This window comes from Pinus tabuliformis, chromosome 6, assembly GCF_031772625.1.
Source record: "Pinus tabuliformis cultivar Carrire ecotype Pingquan chromosome 6, CPIR1, whole genome shotgun sequence".
Classification (NCBI taxonomy): Eukaryota; Viridiplantae; Streptophyta; class Pinopsida; order Pinales; family Pinaceae; genus Pinus; species Pinus tabuliformis.
In genome coordinates this window covers 563,614,518-563,639,608 of record NC_142292.1, presented here as the reverse complement: position 1 = coordinate 563,639,608, position 25,091 = coordinate 563,614,518, and the positions used below count along the sequence as shown (strand labels likewise).

Here is a 25,091-nt window from a genome sequence, read left to right as displayed (position 1 = left end):
ATTGATAATTGTAATGGTTATCTGATAGGTCTCACCTCAAATTACGCCCAATACAGTGAGGAGGACAACAAACAAAAAGAAGCAACTAGCAATAGGTACGCAGACAACATGGCGACCAGGAAGGGTAAGAGAGACAAAAATATGGCAGAGGGGGCGAGCGGCTCAAACAAAAAGCAAAGAAAGAGAGGGCGAAAGTCTAGATGTGAACACATGAAAACTGTCATCGACGCCTACATGGCAGGGAACCCACCGGAAGTCAGAGCTCAAATTGCTGGTTGGGAGTGAGAACTAAATGACAACATAAGGAACCAATACATCCCCGTGGAGGAATGGGAGAGTATGGTTCCGAACCCAATGAACTCCCAAGGACGGCACTCTCTCTTCAGACAAACAATATAACAGTATTGGGTCATGAAGAACATGGTGGCCCGGGCCATGACTCTCAATCGGGAACAAGTAGCAAGCAGAGGACCGGAGGTAAAGGAGGACATCAAGGAAAAGGATCTCGTCAGGGAAGAACTCCTCAGGGAGATTGCAACAGTCCAAATACAAACTTACATAAACAACTTGCCATTACGGAGAATTGAACAAACACTTCAAGACATGAAGAGAAGCGAGATGTTGGGCTCTAGTGCCAAAGCACGAGCCCCAGTGATATCCTCAGATGAGGATTGAAGCAAAAGTCCAGTGCATTTTTGTTGAAGTTTAATGATGAATAGCTCTTACTTGTTTAAATGGAACAGTAGTATAGATAGTATAGACAATGCTGCTAGATGGATAGAGAAAGACCTTTTAAAATTTTGGACAGGGTTTAATGCAGACAGGTGGCTACCTGGTTTCCTTCAGGCAGGTAAGACCACCTGAAACAAATGGAAGAATTGATTTTGAATAGATAATATTAACAGAGGAAGCACCACCAATTTTACCAAATATATATATATATATATATATATATATATATATATATATATATATATATATATATATATATATATTTATTTTAATTGTTTTGTTATAATTATTAAAAAAAATTATGAAGTTTTTATTTTTATTTTTTTAACCTAAAAGAATGGTTTTAGATTTTTTTTTTTTCTTTTGGTTTTATTTTTTTCTCTTAAATATTTTTTTTTTAATTTCATTTATTTATTTTTTGTTTTTTTGTTAATTTTTAATTTTATTTTTTTTACATGTTAATTTTGTATTTTTTTTTATTTGATTTAAAAAAAAATATCCATGCTTAATACATTAGAAAATTTAAAGTGTAAAAAATAAACCCTTTAAACAAAAAAGGTTGATGCTCATCAGCACTTTTCAAAATCAAGATGAAAATCACTAACAAAAAAAAAGTTCATACTTGATACATAAAGAAATTTAAAGTGTCAAAAATAAGCCCTCTAAAAAAATGCGTTTGCTTCATCAACACTTTTCAAAATCAACATGAAAATCACTAACATTTTAAAAAAAAATGTTGATGGTCATCAACACTTTTCAAAATCAAGATGAAAATCACTAACAAAAAAAATAAATCATACTTGATACATAAAAAAAAATAAAGTGTCAAAAATAAGCCCTCTAAAAAATGTGTTATGCTCCATCAACACTTTTCAAAATCAACATGAAAATCACTAACATTTAAAAAAATGTTCATACTTACACATAAAAAAATTTAAAGTGCCAAAAATATGCTCCAAAAAAATTGTATTTTGAATCACCATTTTCAAAATCAAGTGATTTTTTGCTATCTCAAAAAAACAGGTACTAAGTAATTTTCTCATTTGATCGGTAACTATGTTTCTGTCATTAGTGACTGCTTGTGAATTCTTTTTATTAGTGTTCTTCTTAATCAAATAGTAGTCAATGCATAAACATAAATAGACAAGAAACATAGCATGTAGGCTATAAGCCAGGGCCAAAACCTCTCACTCTTTGAGAGGAACACCCGCACAAATTCTTCTTATAGAGATTCCAATTGAGGAATACCAAGACCAAGACTCTTGACCTATTAGCCACTCCAAGACCAAGACACAAGTCCTCTTCTCTCATTTCAACTTTCTTCTCATTACCGAGATCTTCATCATCGTCTTGACACCAAGATCTTCACCACTGAGATGATACCTTTACCACAATAATATCATCAACTGTAGTTACAACGAACTTTTATGTTATCAATGAGACCCTACTGCACTTTGATGGGATACCCAGACAAAGGTATACTTCACTGTAAGGTAGGTCAAGTCAAGTTCTTTTAATGAGACAGTGTTATGCATTCTTTTTGAACTATTGATCAAGGAGACCTGAACTTGTTACTATGCTCACCCATCTGAAATACAGAGGGATCTATATTCCCTTTCACTGTGATTACATCCAACCCATTTACTGTACCCATTTGAATCCTATCTGAACTCCTTTCTACCTTCTCCCCTGAAAATCTTAGAGATAGTGAAGTTTGTTATATGGTAATGCAAGGAGCCTAGCCTCCTATATATAGTGATTCATCCATATACTTAAGCCGACCTGAGTATCCGAATGGGTGGGTCTCCTTAATGTGAGCCGACATGAGTTTGTCACCTTGTTTAGAAGCCAACATGACATTAAGAGAGGATTGTGTGCTTGTCGTTGGAGGGCTACACAGTCTTGTATTTATTTGACATATGCTCAAGAAGAGCTCTTCATACATGACATTGACTCTTTGACTCTAATGATAAACCCTAAGGCTCCCAATGGGAGCCACTAATAAATAAAATATCTTGCTCGTGAAACCCATGAAGCAAGCTTTACAAAAATAATTTTATTCTCTTATTTTCATCATTTACAAAAGTCACAATTACATGTCATTATGAAGACCGAACTGAGTTACATTTTACAACCATCTATAAGTATGAAATGTATTCTTGTAAATATGAAAACCTTTTCATATTTGTCAAACATTATTTCACCCAGATCCAGATCTTGAAGTTGATCTCTTACCTCATAAATCCTCATAGAATATGAGGTTATTCCTTCTTCCCTTGAGATCTTTAATTTGTAGAGTTCTTGCCTTAGAGAGATTACTTCTCCAGCGGTACTTACGAAAAATAACTCTACGAATTTGTCATATATAGATTTTGCAATGTCTAATTTTGATACATATGAGATGTGAGAGAGTCTTTGATGGATTCTATAAGAATCCTCTGGTCTCTCACTTCCCACTTCATGAATCTAGCATGTGCTTGAGTATCTTCTTTGGGAGGTTGAGTTATTGACTCTTTGATGCGGTCTATGACTTCACTCTCAATGAGATTTAGGTCTATTATTTTCTTCCATGCAAGGAAGTTTACAGCCCCAAACAATTTGTTGCTTTCCTAACAAAAATACATTTTGATAGTATCAGATGAAGTCATAAACTTACATGAGTATTTTTTGCTTGCTTCTTCCTTAATCTTGATGTTGATAGACGATTACTCCTTGAAAGGTTGAGAGAGAGTTTTCTTCACGATCCTTCTTGAGTGTTCTAGCCTTATTTAGATGACGATCTTGGAACTGCTTCTAGGGTTTTGGTCTCTCCTTCTGCGTCCTTCTTGAGTATGATTTCAAGACTTCTTGCTAGAGTAGATTTCTTCAATCTATGGTTTCAATATATTTAAGATCTTGATCTCTTGCTTGGTGTCCTTTGACTTGCTTTGCTCCTTTGCTTTAGCACCTAAGCTTTGATACCATGTTGGGAAATCTCGGGCAATGATAATTAGGAGATTTCTCTTCTTGATAATTTCTTGTGATATGCTTTTACTTCTTGTATTATAATCTTCTCTTTGTTATATTTATCAATGTGTTCTTTTCATCAAAACAACATATCAAATGACTCCACAAGAAAATGAGAATGTGAAGAGATGAGTTCAAAAGTTGTTAGATAAAGGCCTTATTTAAGAAAGCTTAAATCATTGTGTTGTACCAACCGTACTCAGTACGAAAAAAGATGGTGGATGGAGAATGTGCATCCAGTCAAAATCCATCAATAAAATTACAATCAAGTATAGATTTCCACTTCCACGAATTGATGATTTGATTCTTTGTTTAAATAGTGCAAGTTGTTTTTCCAAAATTGATTTAAAAAGTGGATATCACCATATTTGAATCAAGGAAGGAGATGACTAGAAAATTGCTTTTAAAAATAATCATGGTTTGTATAAGTGGCTTGCAATGCCATTTGGTCTTTCCAATGCACCCGATACTTTTATGAGACTAATGATCAAAGTCTTGAAATAATTTACCAATTTTTTATTATTGTTTATCTAGATGACATTCCAGTATACAACTAAATAAACAAAGAGCATCTCAAACACCTTAAGCTAGTTCTAAGTACTCTACAACGAGAGAAATCCTTGATAAATATAAAGAAATGCAACTTCATGAAAAACGAGTTGGTGTATTTGAGTTTTGTAGGAGGAAGGATTGAAGATCGATCCAAACAAGGTGAAAGCAATCATAAATTGGCTAATTCCATGAAACATGTTTGAAGTAAGAATTTCCCCCAAACTTGCAAGTTTTTATAAAAAGTTTATTAAAAGTTTCAACAGTATGTGTGCACCCATTCTTGAGACCATTAAAGAGAATAATCAGCCTTTTAAGTATACCATAGAAACAGAGCGCAATTTCAAATTGCTCAAACAGAACAACCAATTTTAACATTATCAGACTTTAAAAATTCCTTCAAGTTGAAACAAATTCTAGTGGCATTGCCATTGGGACAACAATTTTCAGCAAAGAGGGATGCCCAAATGCTTTAGTGAAAAGTTAAATGAAGCCAAGTAGAAGTATTGTTCATATGATAAGGTGTTTTATGTTGTTGTGTAGAGTTTGAATAAATGGCGACATAATCTTATTCCCAAAGAATTTATCCTATTCACTGATAATCATGCTCTACAATTTATAAATAACCAATCAAAATTAAATCAAATACATGCCAAGTGGGTGGAATTTTTACGAAATTTTACTTTTGTTATTAAATGTATCAATGGATCATCAAAAAAGCATCATATGTTTTAATTAAGATTAATTTAATTCCACAAGAATCCCAATTTCATATTATAGGATTTAGTGAACTTTCAAAATTAAATCAAATACATGCCTAGTGGGTGGAATTTTTACAAAATTTTACATTTGTAATTAAACATACCAATGGATAGTCAAACAAAGTAGCATACGTTTTGATTAGGATTAATTTAATTCTACAAGCATTCCATATGTTTTAATTAGGATTAATTTAATTCTACAAGAATTCCAGTTCCATATTATAGGGCTTTGTGAACTTAGAGAAATCTACAGAAATGAAGTAGATTTCAAAGAAGATTTCGAAGAATCCTATGCAACATGTGAAATTGGGATTAATTTAATTCTACAAGAATTCCAGTTTAATATTATAGGATTTTGTGAATTTTCAAAATTAAATCAAATACATGCCTAGTTGATGAAATTTTTACAAAATTTTAATTTTGTAATTAAACATACAAATGGATCATCAAACAAAGCAGCATATGTTTTAATTATGATTAATTTAATTCTACAAGAATTCCAGTTTCATATTATAGGATTTTGTGAACTTAGAGAAATGTACAGAAATGAAACAAACACAACCCAATGGTCAAGTTACACGATTCAAGAGGATTTGTTATTTAAAGATAGTGAACTTCGTATTCCTAAATGTTCTATGAAGGATAATTTAATACAGGGAAAGCATAGAAGAGGATTTGTTGGACATTTTCACTGATAAAACCTTTGAAGTTGATTTTATTATTGGCAAAGACATGCAAGCTAATGTGAAAATAATTGTGGAAAGATGCATTGATGTAGAGTATGTCAGCGTGCAAAAGAAAGGAGGCAGAATGTAGGATTGTACCAGCGAATTCCAATGCCCAACAGGTCTTGAAATTCAATCAATATGGATTTTGTTTTGGCTTTGCCTCGTACACAATATGATAATGAATCTCTTTTTGTTGTTGTAGATAGATTTTCCAAAATGGCACATTTCATTACTTGTAGACGAACCACTGATGCAACTAGTGTGGCAAATTTAATCTTTTATGAAATTACGAGATTACATGGATTATCGAGAAGCATCATTTCAGATAGAGATACAAGATTTGTAGGTCACTTTTGGGATAACCTTATGTATCAAACAAAGCAACATATGTTTTAATTAGGATTAATTTAATTTTACAAGAATTCTAGTTTCATATTACAAGATTTTTTGAACTTGAGAAATGTACAAAAATGAAGTAGATTTCAAAGACTCTGTTGTAGCGACTACAACCACCCTCCAAAATTTTTCCTTAGCCTATTTTGGAGCCTCCCTACCAACCTTGCACAGCGCTTTGTCTTACTTCGTCAAGTACTCAAGCTTCATGAGTTTTCCTCACACAAAGGTAGCCTGTCGATCACGGTTGATCCACTCCCCTCACAGGTTTCTCACCAGGACTTGGTCCAACTGTAGGTTGAGTAGCATCCCATTGAAAATTGCATATTCCTAGAGGGAAACTAGACTTCCCTCCAGGAATTGCGCAATCCTCTCTAATAGCCTACTAGGCTCCAAGATTGCGCAACCCTGCCCGCCAACCCTCCCAGTAGGATTTGCACAAATTTTCCCAGCTGCAGGTTGTTCAACCCGGGATTTCTGCAAATCTGGGCAGCAATCTACTGCTATGCACAAAAATTGTGCAAGCCTCTTGGGCACTTAGCCCAACTCCTAGCCATAAATGTGCATTTTTCTCCAGGAGTCGAGCAGTCTCTTGCATGAGTCGCTGAGTTGACCGGCTCCCTCCAAAATTGAGAAAAACAGACTTGCATGCATGGGTTGCTTCTCCCAAGGCAGTATGCAAAGGCATCCCTTGTTTCAGGGATCAATGTTTAGCAATTGGAGGTTACATGCAAGAGCAATTCAGAAACCTCCCACCAAGTGTCGCTTCCCCTAGATTTGTGGCATGCGCGTCACAACCTCGATGTTATCAAAACTGATCAACCAGATGTTGCAGAGCTCATTCCTCACATCAACCTTGCATCTCTGACATCCCACATCACATCTAGGAGTAGTCAACACACTCAGCTCAATTGGTTTAGGGTAAGCTCGCTTCCCATGCCTTGTGCTGCATTTCTATCGCTTTTTGTGTTTTCGCTTGTCGGAGTATTGTTTTCTTGATTTCTTTAAACGCTTGCTGTCATTTACATGTATACGAGCTTGTTCTAGCTCTGTTTCAGTTTTCGTTGCTATCTCACTATTGTCACATGGATGAAATTGTTTTTCACGGACATTCACCCAACAGGCGAACTACCTCACCCACATGCATGTTAATCTATTTGTTGAATCTTTCATTCATGTTTTGCATGCATTGATAATCACTTCTGTTATCAGTTATTGTCGCCATGCATTCATTGACTTGATTTCAGTTGCCCGTCGGCAATTCAGGCCAAACTTGGGTCAGGCTTTACCTTCACCAAAGTTGAATTGCGCAATCTGGGAAAGGAAGGCTCACCTTCCTCTCTAGATTTGCGCATTCTTGCCCAGCACTAGCCTCAAAAAATGTTTTGCGCATTTCTGGAGGACAGTGGCTGCTTCGCCCAAGAGATTGCGCAAATTTATCCCTGGGCCAGCAATCCTTCCCCACTGGAATTGTGCATTGGGCAATCCCAGCAGTCAGCAGCTATACTAGACTGTGCATTGTGTAATTCCTGCAGTTAGTCAGTCTCCCAGTAGCTCGAACTATGCCTTGTGCAATCTTTGCAGTTGGTCACCCGACCTCCCGACCGAAATTACGCAACCTTCATGATCATTCACCCAGGTATGTTACAAGTCAGTTCTCATGTTCATTTTGGTTTTCAACTAACAAATTGCTTGCAATGAGTGTTGCCATATCTCCAGGTATCGCAGGTGTTCATCTGCCTCTCAGGATTATAGGTACAATGGTTTCCAAAAGAGCAGAGACGAAGACATTGTTCAGAGCACGCTTGGAGATGTAGTCATTCAAGTGTCTATGAGCTTGCCTACTCACGAAGACATCAAGTTGTTCGTAGGCAAGGACATCAAGCAGCGACATCAAAATGAGTAGCATCATGAACAGTAGCTACTGGCAGTGTACCGAATGTAGTGAATGCAACGAATACAATGAATGCAAGAGGAGGGTTGTTGACAACACGGAGGTGAAACAAGGTTGCAAGCTCAAGCAGGTCCATTGATGATGAAAGCAACTTTGGAGACTCTGGCTATGAAGTGACGATGCGACATGAAGATCGCGTGAAGGCAGAAGATGGAACAAAAAAGGAGTTGCATGTGTTGAAGCAGCAACTCAGGAAAAACATGAAGCTGCATAGACAGATGAATGAGTTTCAACAAGAACAGGAACAACAATGGGTGCAACATGCACTCACGAATGAAACTGCGTCCATAAAAGTTAAATATGCCGACATGGAGCAGACATGGTGAGAAGTGTTGTTGATCACATGCAAGGGATTCAACAGCGTGCATGTCATTGAGCACACACATGCAGCCAACCCCCATTCAACACACTCACCAAGGCGAAGACAAAAAGCAAGTCCAACTGCGGCTGAACATGTACTTGGGCAAGTTGATGCGCATGACCACCAGCACACACTTGAAGATCAACACGGACACTATGCATCAGTGTGTTTCCGGTTCAACCATACCCAAGAAGACATACGCATGTTAGCAGATGAGTTGGATGAAGGGGCAGAAACAATGCACCAATTGCAACAGAGGCAAGAGTTCGCTTCAGCAAGATGTCACCATAAGGTGCATGCACACCATCACAGATGACCAAGTGTGGCATCAGCTCAACAACTTCACCATCACAAGCATGTCAAAGAATTGGTCTCATCATAACGGACCAAGTGTCAATGATGTCTTGCAAGGCTTGCTCAAGCCATTTGGTCTCACATGAGTACATGTGCATTGTAATGTTGAGTTATGTCAAGTGTAAGTCAAGTGTCAATGGTTGGATGTAACAGTGATAGAGTAGGTGAAGAGTCATGAAGGTAGTTGGATTGTCACAAAGGAGAATGTCAAGGGTCACCCCACCTTTTTTTATAAATAGTCCATCATAACTCATTGTAATAGCTTTTGGTTAGCCAAGGTGAAGAGTCATAAGGGTAGTTGAATTGTCACAAAGGGGAATGTCAAGGGTCACCCCAACCTTTGCTATAAATAGTCTCTCATAACTCATTGTAAGGGCTTTTGATCAGCCAAGATTCTACGAAAACTATCTTGAAAAAGGGTTGGACAGTATTGTAACGCGCCTTGGCTTCTCCACTGCACGGAGCTAGTACATCTCTTTGGAGTAGCACACAGATGTGGCTGTAACGTTCCACTATTGGGGCTAGCAAGTTTACATGGATGTATTGTATGATTGTGACTTACACTTCTTTATATAATAAAAGCCATCACATTTTCATGCATATGTTGTTATTGTAGTTAGACTACTCCAGTTGCTTTAATGATGTGTTTTTTAACTTATGTACTTGTGTATGAACTGATTCACATGCAATTATATAAATCTTGTTGTTAATGTGTTGCATATGTTTTTAATGTTGTCACTATCTATGTTGACTGCTCTGTTCAGACAGACCTTTCACTTGAACCTTGTTATATCAACCATCACACTCGTCTTGCATTGATCTGTGAGTGTTGTTCGCGTTATCTTACCTCGTATCCGTCACACTCGTCTTGCATTGATCTGTGAGTGTTGTTCGTGTTATCTTCCCTTGTATGTTGTGACTGTCGCATCTGAGTGGACTGCTCCGCCGGAAGTTGTGCATGTCCTTTGTGTAGTGTGTTTCTACCCGATTTGGGACTAATCCCTTTCAACCTGGAACTCACCTTCACCTCCCTCTCCCTTCGAAGTGTTGGAGCCTCTCGTACACATTCCTTGACTCTGCATCAATCACACCCTTGCTACTGACAGAGTTATCTTACTTGCCTCTGTGCGACATCGTAGTCAAGGCATTACCTTACGACGCATTGTTGGGACTCCTACACCAAACAGTCTGAGGTCTAATTGGGAATTCTTACCAGGGAGATCCCCTTGACATGTTGGCGGGTCCAGCACCGTCAACAGAATCCTATGCAACGTGTGAAGATCTAGTGAGCACAAACACAACCAATGGTCAAGTTACATGATTCACGAGGGTTTGTTATTTAAAGATAGTGAACTTTTCCTAGATGTTCTATGAAGGATAATTTAATACAGGGAAAGCATATAAGAGGATTCGTTGGACATTTTGGCGATGATAAAACTTTTGAAGTTCATTTTATTATTGGCAAATATATGCAAGCTAACGTGAAAATAATTGTGGAAAGATGCATAGATGTAGAGTATGTCAACATGCAAATGAAATGGGTCATAATGTAGGATTGTACCAGTGACTTCCAATGCCCAATAGGCCTTGAAATTCAACCAGTGTGGATTTTGTCTTGGCTTTGCCTCGTACGCAATGCCCAACAGGCCTTGAAATTCAACCAGTGTGGATTTTGTCTTGGCTTTGCCTCGTACGCAGTAAGATAATGAATCTCTTTTCATTGTTGTAGATAGATTTTCCAAAATGACACATTTTATTACTTGTACAAGAACCATTGATGCAACTAGTGTGGAAAATTTACTCTAATGAAATTATGAGATTACATGGATTATCGAGAAGCATCATATTAAATAAAGATACAAGATTTGTAGGTCACTTTTGGATAACCTTATGGAATAAACTAGGGATTAGTTTAAACTTCAGTTCAACTTATCATCCACAAACAGATGGACAAATAGAGGTTGTGAATAGAAGTCTTGGAAACATCCTAAGATGTTTGGTAAATGAGCATTCCAACCAATGGGATCAGGGGCTTGCTCAAGTTGAACATGCCTACAATGATTCACTTAATAAAAGTAAAGGGATGAGCCCATTCCAAATTTTATATGGAATGTGCCCCAAGGGAGGGAGTGTATGAATTAAAGAACTTAGGTAAAGAGGAACTCAAGAGAGCAGTAAGTGAAGATTTTGCAGTGAGTATTCAGAAATAGCAAGAAAGGGTTAAGTAGCAATTATTAGAGAAGAAGAACAAGTATATGCAAAAATCATACTTGAAGACAAATGGATTTTAAAGTTGGAAGACTTAGTAACATCATACTTGTGAAGGAAAAGATTAGGGACATATAATAAGTTAAAGCTCAAGAAAATGGTCCAAATTTTAAGGATTTTTTTTTTAAACAATTACGAGATAGAACATACAAAGGAATTTGGAATATCACCAATTTTCAATATAGCAAATCACTTCTTGTAAGTGATGAAGATCAGAGTAGCAACTAGAAAAAAAAGTTCCCTAAAACAATTAAAAATGAAATTAAAGCCATATTGGATCAAAAAGTAATTAAAGACTTCGGAATATCACCAATTTTCAATGTAGGAGATCTATATCTCTTTCAAGGAATCAAGAAGTGTTACAATAGGTGCACTTGTCTTGGAAAATGAAATTAAAGCCATATTGGATCAAAAAGTAATTAAAGACTTCGAAATATCACCAATTTTCAATGTAGGAGATCTATATCTCTTTTAAGGAATCAAGAAGTGTTACAATAGGTGCACTTGTCTTGGAAGTGATAAATGATGAAGATCGAAGTAGCAACTGGGAAAAAAAAAATAATATTCCTAAAACAATTAAAAATGAAATTAGAGCCATATGGGATCAAAAAGTAGTTAAAGACTTTGGAATATCACCAATGTAGATCTGGAAAAAAAAAAGGTTCCCTATAACAATTAAAAATGAAATTAAAGCCATATTGGATCAAAAAGTAATTAAAAAGACCAAAGGTAATAGTAATTGGTCAAATGAAAGTAACCACCAAGATGCTACATGGATGACAAGAGAAAACATCAGAGTATGGCACCAATATTGAAGAGTTTATTTAAAACGAGAATTTAGATATAATTGAGATGTTTTCATCTTTGGATTTGTATATGGATCATATCCTCAAAGAGTCCCATATGTAATTAAATATAAGGATAAATAAATTAAGATAAAGTTAAGAGAGTTTTCATCTTTTGATTTGGATTTAAAGAGAGAGAGTTCAAATTTAGATATAATTGAGATGTTTTCATCTTTGGATTTGTATATGGATCATATCCTCAAAGAGTCCCATATGTAATTAAATATAAGGATAAATAAATTAAGATAAAGTTAAGAGAGTTTTCATCTTTTGATTTGGATTTAAAGAGAGAGAGTTCCTCTTTGGATCTGTATATGGATCATAGCCTCTTCCATAAGTGTATGTTGTGTTTTGAGCATGTAAAAAAGTTATTATGAATCAAAGTATAATTGTTATAATTGTGTTTGTAGGCATAATAGGCCAACACAAGACCTATTCTCTCAACCTTCTCTCAACCCTGAATTTGAGAAAATTTAAGTAAAATTATGAAAACTAAAATAGTTGTGAACTCAAAACAATGGGAGATTTAAGTGGTTTAGGTAAATGGGAGATCTAAGTGAGGGTTTTAATAAAAGAAGTCCCTCATATTCAATACCAACAATATTAAGGTTTTAATAAAAGAAGTCTCTCAAACAAATTATGAAAACTATCCTGGGAGATTTAAGTGATTTAGGTGAATGGGAGATTTAAGTGAGGGTTTTAATAAAAAGAGGTCTCTCATATTCAATACCAACAATATTAGGGTTTTAATAAAAGAAGTCTCTCCACCCTGAATTTGAAAAAATTTAAGAGATTTAAGTGAATGGGAGATTTAAGTGAAAAGATTTAAGTGATTTGGGTGAATGGGAGATTTAAGGGATTTAGGTGAAGGGGAGATTTAGGATTTAAGTGAATGGGAGATTTAAGTGAAAAGATTTAAGTGATCTGGGTGAATGGGAGATTTAAGTGATTTAGGTGAAGGGGAGATTTAAGTGATTTAGGTCACTGATCATCATCAGAAGTCTTAAGAGTGGGTACTTTATGGTGGAGAGACTTATATAAGAAAGGGGAAAGGAAATCAAAAGAATGGGAGATTTAAGTGATTTAGGTGCCTTATCATCATCATCGAAAGTCTTGAGAGTGGGTATTTTATGGTGGAAGGGGTTACATAAGAAAAGGGAAAGAGAACTCTATATAGGAAAGGGGAAAGGAAAAAAAAGGGGGGCATCTAATGAATATGTGAGGGAATACTCTCACAATAATAGAAGGATAGCATATGATTAGAAAGAGAGTCCTTTCACATATTAATATGAGAAAGAGAAAGAGTTACATGACATGTCACTGATACCATACCACATATAATCACTCAAAAGAAAGATAATCACTCAAAAGAAAGAAAAAAGTCTTTATATTTTTTTATATGTAATATCTTTTGCCAACCCAACAACATAATTGTGATTAAAATACAATATTTTTATATTAAAATACAATATTTTAAAAATATTGCAAACGCTAACCTACTAGACTTTTTAGATATTAACATGGTCATAACAAAATATACTCACTATTTCATGCCAAGTAGAATAAATATATATACTATACTTTAATAAACAAAAATAACTATCACTATTTCATGCCAAGTAAAATAAATATATATACTATACTCTAATAAATAAAAATAACTATAATATATTATATTTATTAAGTTGTTTCCCAATATCAAGAGTCAAGGATTCCCAAATACATACATATAAACCCTCACTATTTCATGCTAAGTAAAATAAATATATATACTATACTTTAATAAATAAAAATACCTATAATATATATGCTATCTTTTTTTAATTAAATTGCACTGGAAGGAATAGGAATTACAGGTTTATGAAAGGGGTAAGGAATTCCCAGCGTTTAAGGAATTCCGATAATATATTATATTTATTAAGTTCTTTCCCAATATCAAGAATCGGGAATTCCCAAATACATAAATATAAACCCTTACAACATTTTACGATCTTGAATTCACAACTATTTCAGAGACTATTTCAACATTTCAACGTTTCGTTTTGCCTGGAAAGGGGTAAGGAATTACCAGCGTTTTCCGCGCTTGAATTCTCAACTATTCCAATCCGAAGCTGTAACTTCAACGGCTTCTACTTCACCCACTGCAGCTGTTGGATATTGGGTCCCGAATTTAGATATCGGAAAAAGACAAAATCACTTCCAGGACCCCTCTGGTATGGATCTTGCTCTCGCTCACCAACAGCATCTCACCCTGGATATGGATTTCGATCATGGGGTCACACAGTTTGACCGTAATCATTATACAATTTAGGATATGGATTTCGATCACGGGGTCACAGTTTGACCGTAATCATTATACAATTTTGGATATGGATTTCGATCATGGGGTCAGAATCAACAGTTTGACCGCAATCATTATACAATTTTGGGTGCACATTGGATATAAATCAGGAATCAGGATGCTATCTTTTTTTAATTAAATTGCACTGGAAGGAATAGGAATTGCAGGTTTATGATTTTTTTTAATTAGATTGCACTGCAAGGAATAGGAATTACAAGCTTATTTCCAAAGAACAGTACAATTAGAAAACATAGAACTTGTCAGAATTTAACGAAAAACATTTTTAGTGCAATTAGAAAACATAGAACTTGTCAGAATTTAACGAAAAACATTTTTAGTAGTAGAAATTAAGGACACCTCTGATTTATATTAGAGGTTACATTAACAAGTTGACATACCACTCAAATATTTTGCTCACTAGAGCCACGATCAAAAACAAGACATTTGTTTACACCAAACCACGATCACGATCCCCACCGACAATTATAATAAGCACAGTCCCTCGCCAAGAACAGAACAATTAGAGCCACAGAAAATATAAGAACCAAAGAAAATCAAGCCCTAAACACCATGCTCATCTCCTCCAAGAACCATCAGAGCCACCACCACCACCGTAGCCACCAGCGCCACCACCGTAGCCTCCACCCCCGCCACCACCGTAGCGTGATCCACCCCCGCCACCATAACTTCCCCTGCCACCATAAGCCCCACCGCCGCCACCACGGCCGCCTCCATAACCCCTGTCCGGACGGTCACGGCCACCTCCGTAACCACCACCGCCGCCGCCACGGTAGCCACGGCCACCGCCGCCACCACCACCACCACCTCCGTTGCCTCTGGACTGGGCCGGATTAACAGTGATATTCCTGCCGTCGAGCACCTTGCCGTTCATGGCATCGATGGCATCCCTCATTGACTGTTCGTCGCTGAAGGTCACGAAGCCGAATCCCCGGGATCTGCCAGTTTCCCGGTCGCTTATAATCTGTCGAAATTAAAGCCACGGAAACAGATCGATCAAGAATTGATCAAAAACTTCAAGCCTTAACAGACCAATCAAGAATTGTTCAATAAGTTCAAACCCTAACAGTTCGATCAAGAATTGTTCAATAATTTCAAACCCTAACAGATCGATCAAGAATTGTTCAATAAGTTCAAACCCCAAGGACAATGATGGTTCACTAGGTTGAAACCCTAGGAAAAATGAACTGTAGATCTAGCCATTAAAATATTAAATATAAAAGAACTTGATTCACCTTCGACTCCAAAATTTCCCCGAAGGGACTGAAAGCGTCCTGCAAGCTTCTATCGTCGGTGGCCCAAGCGAGACCCCCGACGAAGCAACGGTATTCGACCTCGGCTGAAGCCATCATCTTGAAATCAAAAGCACCGGAGCCTCGACAAATCAAGAAGCCACAAACCCAGACCCAGACCAACAAACAAACGGAACCGAACCGAACCAGAGAACCACGGAACCAAAGAAGGGACAGGCCGCCCCCATGCGCGATGAATCCTAATCTGCGCCCCGAGCCACTCTTTATAGCTCTCTACTGGCCCTAAACCTTCGTCTGCCCACGGTTACGAAATCCGTTCATCTCTGAGCCACGCGTAACTCGGGTTTAGGAGGCGGTTTAACCCCGATTAAAAGAAACTAATCGTCAATCTACCCCAAAGTTACGGTTTGCGTACACGCGGCGTCTTGGATTAGGTGAAACGGCGTTTGCGTCGTGGCGGACTCGAATATTTTAATAGTGGGCGTAATCTACAAGCTATCATCCATTCCGTCCTACAGTGATGATTCGTTGGCATGTCGTTTTCGCCTTTAATGAAGTGGGCCCGGGAAACCACGTGCCACGTCCTCTTTACATGTCACACTTCGAAAGCATCTTCTACTTTTTTACTTTTTAAATGGCGATGGAAATATATAGCACGGCAGAGAAATATCTGGCAAAAGATCGGACGGTGAGAACTCTCTCCAAGAATTTGGATGCTCTGCCGTTCGTTGCATTGACACTCTTAAAAATCTGATATTTTTTTTTAAATCTAAGATAATCCGTAACTGGTGAGAGTTTTTTTGAACAGACTCAGAATCAAATCTAACTGGCTACCACTAATATTGCGATGTGATGTGACGTAACTTGAAAGGTTGGACCGCTTATGTGAACATGGGCTCTGTAGATTCTCCCCTTTGAGAACTACTTGGCTGAACATGGGGCCTCTTTCAGGTAATTGGCGCGCAACTACCACTAGTACTTATATGTGTTAATTTTAAAAATGCATTAAAAGGGATTTGAAAGATGTCAAATTTTATTACTTTATTTTTAGTTTTAGTGTTCATGTAATTGGGGTTGAGGACGGGTGTTTTTTGGGTTCATGTTATTGGGATTGAGGAAGGTTTTCTTTAAACGCCTTTAAGAATATATATAAAAGTTGGCAAAACATATCTATTTCAGTGATTGGTTGGTAGTGGATAATCATTAGTTGCGGAGTGGGATAACAATTGTCTTGTTTAAATATAGGTGAAAATATGTTGGAAGTTAGACTTCAATCAATGTGATGGGAATTTTGTGTTTGGTGAATTTTAAGATAATTTGGATTATTGGTTTTTTTAATAAATATTAGTATGATGGCATTTTGATTAGTGGGAAAAATGGGCTAATAAAAGGAGGATGATTTTAATGTTTTTTTAGTTGTTGTTATTGTTTTTTGTTATTTGTGAATAGGCATAGTTTAATTTATAGACAAAATAATATTTTTCATTAGAATTTGATAATAAAATTTCAAGTAAGATTGTGAATTTTTGTTATTTAAAATGTATTTTTGAATGTATAAATAGATTCAACACTTTGAAAAACCCCAAAGCACTTGAATTCTACAAATTAAACAACTTAAACTTTAGTTTCTAAAAATCTCTACCGGATACCAAAAAAATGTTTTGGAAAAGCTCATTTCGTCTAAGTTAAACTACACCTTTGTGAATATGGGCTAATTCATTACCATTATTCAAAGAAAATCATATTTATTAGAAATAATTGATTGTTGATACGGGGGTAGACTTCACTTTTGTCAAACACCTCCAAGTTTTGGTTGATTATGTCAATTCCTTGCATTCAAGAAATATGAGTTCATAGCCAACCATAAATGATTTCAAATCTTACCTCAAAACAAAAAACAAAAAATGTGATTTCAACCTAAATAATGTGAATTATCGTTGTAACAACCCTCGTTAAAAATCCATGTAATAAATTTAACAAACGCAAAATAATAACCAAGGTCATGGACACATATTCCAACCTGAATGTTGGGAAAAACATAGTGATGTGGATCACTTGTGATTAATTAATGGTTATGGAAATTGGCAAAGGCTTTGAAAAGGCAAAGTGGTATTAATTGGCATTTTATTTATTAAAATAATGAAAAATAGTAGAAAATGAAGGTGAAAGGTCACGGGTTGCATGTGAAGAGGAAAGTGTGATAGAAAAATGAAGAAAATAGAGGTCTCATTGATAAAAAGGTTTTTGAGGATCAGTTCATGGTTTTTTTTTAGTTTTAGCTTGGATCTCTCTCTTATTTTCTCTCTTTCTCGTACTCTTGGACACAGTGTTTTCTTGGAGCGCTCTTGGAGGAGAGTGGCATACTTGGGATTTGGAGCAAGGCAAAGGAAAAGTGAGAAAGCATAAGAGGACATTGAGATCAGTAGCTACAATGGGTTTTACTTGTAGTTACCAAATTGCATGTATGATTTCCTTGCTAGTTTTGGCATGCATGGCACATGCATGTGATTTCTTGGTCATTATTTGTCACAGGCATGGAGGATTGCCTAGATTGACAGTGGTTTTGCCTAGCCTTACCATTTCCTAGATAGTCATGGTGTTGTGGGTTTCGTTCCTTTTATTTTTTGGTTAGTTTTCATGTTCCTTATGGTTGTGGATTGAGTTAGTAGTTCCTGGAGCCTTAGTTGGACAAACGCTTTGGAAGCCCTGTAACAGTTTAGGTTGATTTGAAGCCTTGGTTGGACAAATGCTCTGGAGCCCTTGGTGAGTTGATTTATTAGTCTAGAAACCCTGGCTGGACAAACGCTTTGGAGCCCGACAACAACTATGGGTTGAGTTACTAGACCTTGAAGCCTTGGTTGGAACAAACACTCTAAAGCCCTTGACAACTTGGGTAGAGACCGATTTGGTGATGGTTAGTGATGTCCGACCATGAGATAGAATCACTAGTTGAGGTTTGAGGTGGTTTGGCCTCTAGAAGCCTTGGTTTGGTTTGTTTGATTTGATTCATGAGATCCCACATGCATGCTTAGAATATGGCACAGGGATGATTGGCTGAAAGAGAGATTTGGTTCAACCCAATCTATGGTTGGGTGGTACGTGGAAGTCCTTGACTTAGTTGGATTTGCATATGTTAATAAGAGTTCATTTTCCTTTGGTATTTTCATGAGTAAATTTGTTTTTCATTATGTGGCTTTAATAGTTATTCATCATTGACATATCTCTAGTTATTTTTTGGTTATGAGCATGTTTTATAATAATCTTGATGTATGACTCTCATCATGTTTTGGTTAGTAGATGAAATGTCAATGCATGAATGACCTAATCGTTAACAACACAACTATTGGGAGGAGATATCAAGCCTCCTTGACGATTCTGAGATAAGCATGAGGACCCTATGTTCAGGTATGTTGTTATGACCTGTTGATTTCATGTTTATGATATTTTTAACAATATGCATGTCATGACTTTTTCCAAGGAGGAGCGAGAAGAAGGCGAACTGCGGGGGAAATGCGCAGAACTAGGGTTTGAAGCAGGGTATCAGTGTTGGGCACCATGGAGGGGCGAGAAAGGGGGAGTTCCACTCCCTCCTATAGCCATGCAGCCTTGAACCACTTCAAGAAGCCAATAGAAGCAGAAACCGGGAGTAGCGACAGAGAAAAACAGGAAAACAGTAGAGCACAGGGCCAGGCAGAAAATCAAAAGGAAGTCAAAAGAGAGAAGAGAATAGGAGGAGGCAGTCAGAAAACTGACCACAGGAATCTGACAGGACCTTGTAAACCTAGGTCAACAATCACACTCCGAGTGGTGTTAAGTGATCCAGTGCTATAGGCACATAGGGATCACATGGCGGCTTATGCAGTAATATGAAAACTCATGGGGATATGGCCAACGAAGAAGGCCTTGCACGCTTTGATAAAGAACCATTGGAAACCTAAGGGAGAAATAAATATGCACCTTGGATCCAAGGGTTTCTTCATAATAGTGTTCTCAAGCTTAGAGGATAAACATAGTGTTTGAAGGGGGACCACACTTCTATGCTACTGCAGGCCTCTATATGCGGCCTTGGGTGATGAATTTTGTCCTGGAGTGAGAGACATTCACATCAGTGCCGGTATGGATAAGACTCTACTCCCTACCTTTAGATTATTGGCTGCCAGAATCCTTAAAAGCCATAGGCAATAAACTAGGGCATTTTTTAAAAGTATTAGATGCCACTCTACGCGGAAAATACACCTCCTTTGCCCGAATATGCGTAGAAATGGACCTTTCTGGAGCTCTGCCAGATGAAATCATTCTAGAAGTTTATGATGAAGAATGGGTGCAGGCAGTGGACTACGAGCATGTCCCTTTCAGATGTCGCAAATGCCATGAACACGATCACCTCTTCAGAGACTGCCCTTCAAACAAAATGGAGAGCAATATGAAAGCCACCTCAGGCAAAGATACAGAAGGCTTTACCAAAGTGGGAGGTAGAGGGAAAGGAGGGAGAAAGAACCAAAAGAAAATCAACGAGGAGAAACAACCAAGTCACAATAGATTCAAGATATTAGAAGAAGAAGATGGGAACAATGGAGCAAATCAGGTAATGGAGGACAGTCCTACAGAGAAGGAAAAGGATGACATCATGGAGGACAGACCTGAAAACAACCAACAAAAAGAAGATCTGTCAAGCACTATGGAACTTGATAGGGACCATGAGATGACCCCAAGCGAAGTGGGAACAGAGGATCATGAGCTGCAGGAAATTCTTGAAAGGGGAAATCTAGATCTAGAAAAGTTCTTGGAGCAAGGAACTGCCAAAGGGGTGGATTCGCTACCTCAAGAGCAGTTTAACAGAGTACAACAGCTCTTCCTCTGGAGATCTCAAGCAAAGGGTTTTGGGGTAAAAAGGAACCATGATAGTCAGGAAAACAGAGGGGTAAAAACGATGGAGGCAACATTGGGACAAGCTCCCAAGAACCCAGGTAGGAAAAGAGGAAGAAAAATACAGAATGAACTGCTAACAGATTGTGGAAAACTCATGATCAACTCAGGTAAGATGAAAGATCTAACTAGTTACTCATTTACAAATATTTCTTAATGAAGCTTACAACATGGAATATTAGAGGTCTAGGAAGTAAAAGGAAACAAAGAAATTTTAGCAATAGAATGAAAGAAGAAAAACCAGATATGGTGTTTATTCAGGAAAAAAAATGTTCAATAGATAAAATAAGAGAGATACACAGCAAATGGCTTATTAAGTATGAATATCTAGAAGTTAAAGCAGACAACACAGCAGGAGGAATTCTCACACTGTGGAACCCCTAGAAACTTGGAATCCTAGATGCTGAAGCAACTAGGAACTACTTATCAGTGGTTATCTAACCTTTGGGTGATAAGGAAGTTTATTTGATCACAAATGTCTATGGTCCACAAAAACTTGAAGATAAACTCAGGCTTCTGATCTCACTGGAGGAGCTAAGAGAAAGATATCTGGTTATCCCCTGGATTCTGGGAGGGGATTTTAATATGATCAGATCTCTCTCTGAAAAAAAGGTGGGACCAGATTACTAGGTGGAGATTCCATAGCATTTCAGAGCTTCATAAAAAACATGAAGCTAGTAGATACAGAGACAAGAAATGGTACCTTCACCTAGAATAATAAGAGGGGAGGGGCTGCTCAAGTTGCCTCTAAACTAGATAGGTTCATTATCTCTGAGGACCTCATCCTTACGGGCCTTGACTTGTCGGCTTTAATCCTCCCTTTTGGAGGCTCGAATCATTGGCCTATTCAATTTGGGACTTCCTTTATAGGCACTCCGAGAAACAGACCTTTCAGGTTCAAAAACATTTGGCTTACACATCCTGACTTCATCAACAATATTGAAAAACAGTGGACAAAAGATATGAACGTTCAGGGAACTAAAATGTTCCTTCTGCATCAAAGATTGAAACACATCAAACTCAGGCTTAAAGACTGAAATAAGAATTAGTTTGGCAACATCTTCGAAGCCCAAAAAGTAGTTGAGCGGAAACTACAAGGAATTAACCAGAGCCTCATCAGAGATGGCTTCACTGAGGAAAGTAAAATACAAGCTGACTCTCTTCAACAGGACTAGGAAGGTTTATGCAAGCAAGAGGAGATCTTCTGGAGACAGAAATCGAGGGTACAATGGATAAAAGGAGAAAGAAATACAAGGTTTTTTCACAATTCTACCATGGATCATAGGTACAAAATTTCCAAAGCATAGTAGAGGAGCCTCTCATAGACAGATCACAATTCATCAAGGACTTCACAAAGCACATTCCTAAGCTTGTGACAAGAGAAGAGAATTACAATCTTAACAGGCCAGTGATTGAAGAAGAGGTCAACGAAGTCATCAAAGAGATGCAAAATGGGAAAGCTCCAGGCCCGAATGGTTTCAATGTCGACTTTTTCAAGGCCTGCTGGGAAATAGTCAAGCAAGATATCCTCGATGTGGTGGAGGACTTGAGGAAAAACAAAACTGTTTTGAAGGAACTCAATGCATCTTTCATATCTTTGATTCCAAAGCAGGAAAATGCCATGACTCCAGACAGATTTAGACCCATAGCATTATGCAATATGATATACAAAATCATTTCCAAAATAATTGCAAACAGGCTTAAACCCCTTCTCCCAACTCTTGTGTCTGAAGAGCAAACTAGGTATGTGGAAGGAAGGCAAATTCTAATTAATATCATTCAAGCTCACGAGGTGGTACACTCTCTCAAGAGAAATAAGCAGGCAGGTATGATCATACAACTTGACCTAGTGAAGGTTTATGATAAGCTAAGTTGGGCATACATCAAGGAAGTTCTCATAGCATATGGCTTTGACCATAACTGGATAAGATGGGTAATGGCCTTTGTTACTACCTCTAGTTTTTCAATCCTACTTAATGGCTCACCATCAAAAACCTTTAAGCCTTAACCCTTCGAGAGGACTCAGACAAGGAGATCTGCTCTCACCCTTCCTCTTTATTCTCATGATGGAAGGTTTAGGCAGTGTGATCAAATCTGCCAAAGTAAAAGGCAAAATCCAGGGTCTTAAAATCACCCTGAATGGGGATGCCTTGACCCATCAACAATTTGTGGACGATACCATGCTGCAGGGTACCCCCACAGTCAAGGAAGCTCTTTCCTTCAAGAAAATCCTAAACGACTTTGCTATGGTTGCGGGTACAGAGGTAAGCCTTACCAAATCAAAGATTTTCTTTTTTAATATTGATATTGCCATTCAGAGAAACCTCACTAGAATTCTAGGTTTTCAAAGAGATCAGCTTCCCTCCAAATATTTGGGAATACCTCTCACAGATAAACCCCTAAGCAAGGCAGTTTGGGAGCTAGTCACTAATAAACTACAGGACAAAACCCGGAAATGGACAAACAGGTCTTTGAATTTAGCAGGACGGCTAGTGCTTACAAAAGTTGTCCTAAAACTTATCCCCATCTTCATGTTTTCAGCCCTTCCACCTCTTGAAGGAGTTGTGCAACACATCAGAAATATCCAAAGAGATTTTCTTTGGGGCAAAGGGGAAGAGAAAAAGAAATGGGCTTTGGTAGCTTGGGAAAAAATCTGTAAACCCAAGACACATGGAGGTTTGGGACTTGATGACCCTGAAACCCTAAGCAAAGTTTTTGGGGCAAAACTTTGGTGGAGATGACTAAAGGAATCGGCATCCCCTTATGCCAAGGTATGGAAACAGAAATATGCAAATAATTGGCAAGAAAAGTAGCACATTCAAATGTTTGGGCTCATCAAAGGCTCCCACATTTTGAACAAAGCTTGGGAGAATAGAGCCATTGTTCAGAAACACATTTTCTGTGAGATCGGAGATGGAAACCTAGCTTGGTTTTGGGAGGACAATTGGCAACAGGAACCTAACCTGTTAAGAGAAGAATTTACCAATATCAAGAATGATATTGATGACAAAGGTTTACTTAGGGTAAATGACTTCTAGGATCAGGATAGAAATGATGGAAAATGGAGAACTTGGAAGAACTTGGTATACAGTGATGACTCCCCTTTGAAGGCCCAGGCAGAAGCTCTTGCAGCTATCTTGGAACAGAGAAAGATTCTGACTTCAACATCTTCAGACCAACTGAGATGGGGAAAATAACAAAGGAAACTTCAACCTCAAAGAAGCCAAGAGAATAGCCCTAAGGCTTGACTTTCCAAACCTTGATAAGGTATGGAAGGACCTATGGAAGAACCAAAACTGGATAAAAATCAAATTGTTCATGTGGTTGGTGCAACATAAAAAAAATTTGACTTGGGAGAACCTTCGGAAAAGAGGTATAACTAGTCCATCTAGATGCCAGCTATGTGAATCACAAGAGGAAACAATGGAGCACCTACTCAACCTCTGCCCATTCATCTCCACCTTGTGGAATTGGGTGGCTTCAATCTTCAGACAAACGGATAGGGACATATGCAGCATCACAAGTACTTTGAGGAATTGGAGGAGAAACTTCTCTGAAAATGATATAATCAACAAAGCTTGGGCCATTGTTCCAGGATTTCTAATCTGGGATGTCTGGAAAGAACACAACAACAGGATCTTCAAGAATAGAACTGGTTCATCCCAGAGTATCATGGGTCAGATCTTAAGACAGCTCAAAGAGACTGTATGAACCCTTCTAAAGAAACCCCTTGTGAACCAACCTCAAGACCAGGATGACCAGATTCTTATTCATTTGGGCCTACAAGGGCTTTTCCCCTAGGGCATAAACAAGACTATAAGTCATATAACAACAGATAAGGACTTCTGACAACCTCCCTCTTATGGTTTTATGAAATGCAATATAGATGGAGCCTCTAAAGGAAACCCTGGTATAGCTAGTTATGGCAGAGTAATAAGAGATGACAAGGGTTTCATAAAAGCCATATTTCATAGTCATTTGGGGAAGGCCACTAATAATATGGCAGAGCTAATGGCCCTTGAGCAAGGCCTAGAAATCTTGATGGAGTCAAATTTACATAATACTATAATTAAAGCTGATTCTGAATTGATAATTAATTTGGTCAAGAAGATATGTAATGGCTCAGCTCCAAAAAAAGTGTCGAAACACTGGCAGTTACTGCAGGTCTATCAACGTATTCAATCCCACCTGCGAACCATGAGAACCCTTAGTTTTGTTCATGTGTGCCAATCAGCCAACAAGTTAGCAGATATTTTGGAAAATGAAGGAGTACTTTGTTCTAGAAGCAATAAAAGATATGAATGGATGGCGACTCCCCAAGGATGATTGCGGGAAGACTATCACAGACAGGTGACCTTAGACAAGGAGCACTATCAGAGCATGAGAAATGAGCAGAGTGAAGATTGATGGAAACAAAAGAATTTGGGTCAATATAGGGAAGGAGCATTTAGTTAAGTGTGGGCAAGATGACAGACACCCGACTAAAGGTCGCCTTTGGTTTTCGGGCAGAAACTGCACCCTGGACTCTATATTCCTATGGTTTTTGGGCAGGAAGCTACATACATGATAAGTCTATGAATGGTCCCGAAATACATTGTTTAT

At 37.7% G+C, this 25,091-nt stretch overlaps 1 protein-coding gene across 1 annotated transcript; it reads right to left on the bottom strand.

Moving 5' to 3' along the window:
• Window positions 1–14,533: 14,533 nt before the first annotated feature.
• LOC149259762 (glycine-rich RNA-binding protein-like) lies at window positions 14,534–15,814 on the bottom strand. Its single transcript, XM_089419110.1, has 2 exons — window positions 15,546–15,814; window positions 14,534–15,274 (listed from the first exon to the last, which is right to left on the bottom strand). Exons 1-2 carry the CDS (start codon window positions 15,660–15,662, stop codon window positions 14,867–14,869), a joined length of 525 nt encoding a protein of 174 aa, XP_089275236.1. The 5' UTR covers window positions 15,663–15,814; the 3' UTR covers window positions 14,534–14,866.
• Between the last annotated feature and the right edge of the window lie 9,277 nt (window positions 15,815–25,091).

Bases quoted from the DNA above. Each gene is read 5' to 3' on its own strand.
- LOC149259762 (XM_089419110.1), bottom strand. From the start codon at position 15,662: ATGATGGCTTCAGCCGAGGTCGAATACCGTTGCTTCGTCGGGGGTCTC. The intron at 15,275-15,545 runs GTGAATCAAGTT...TAATTTCGACAG, and splicing joins GGGAAATTTTGGAGTCGAAG to ATTATAAGCGACCGGGAAAC.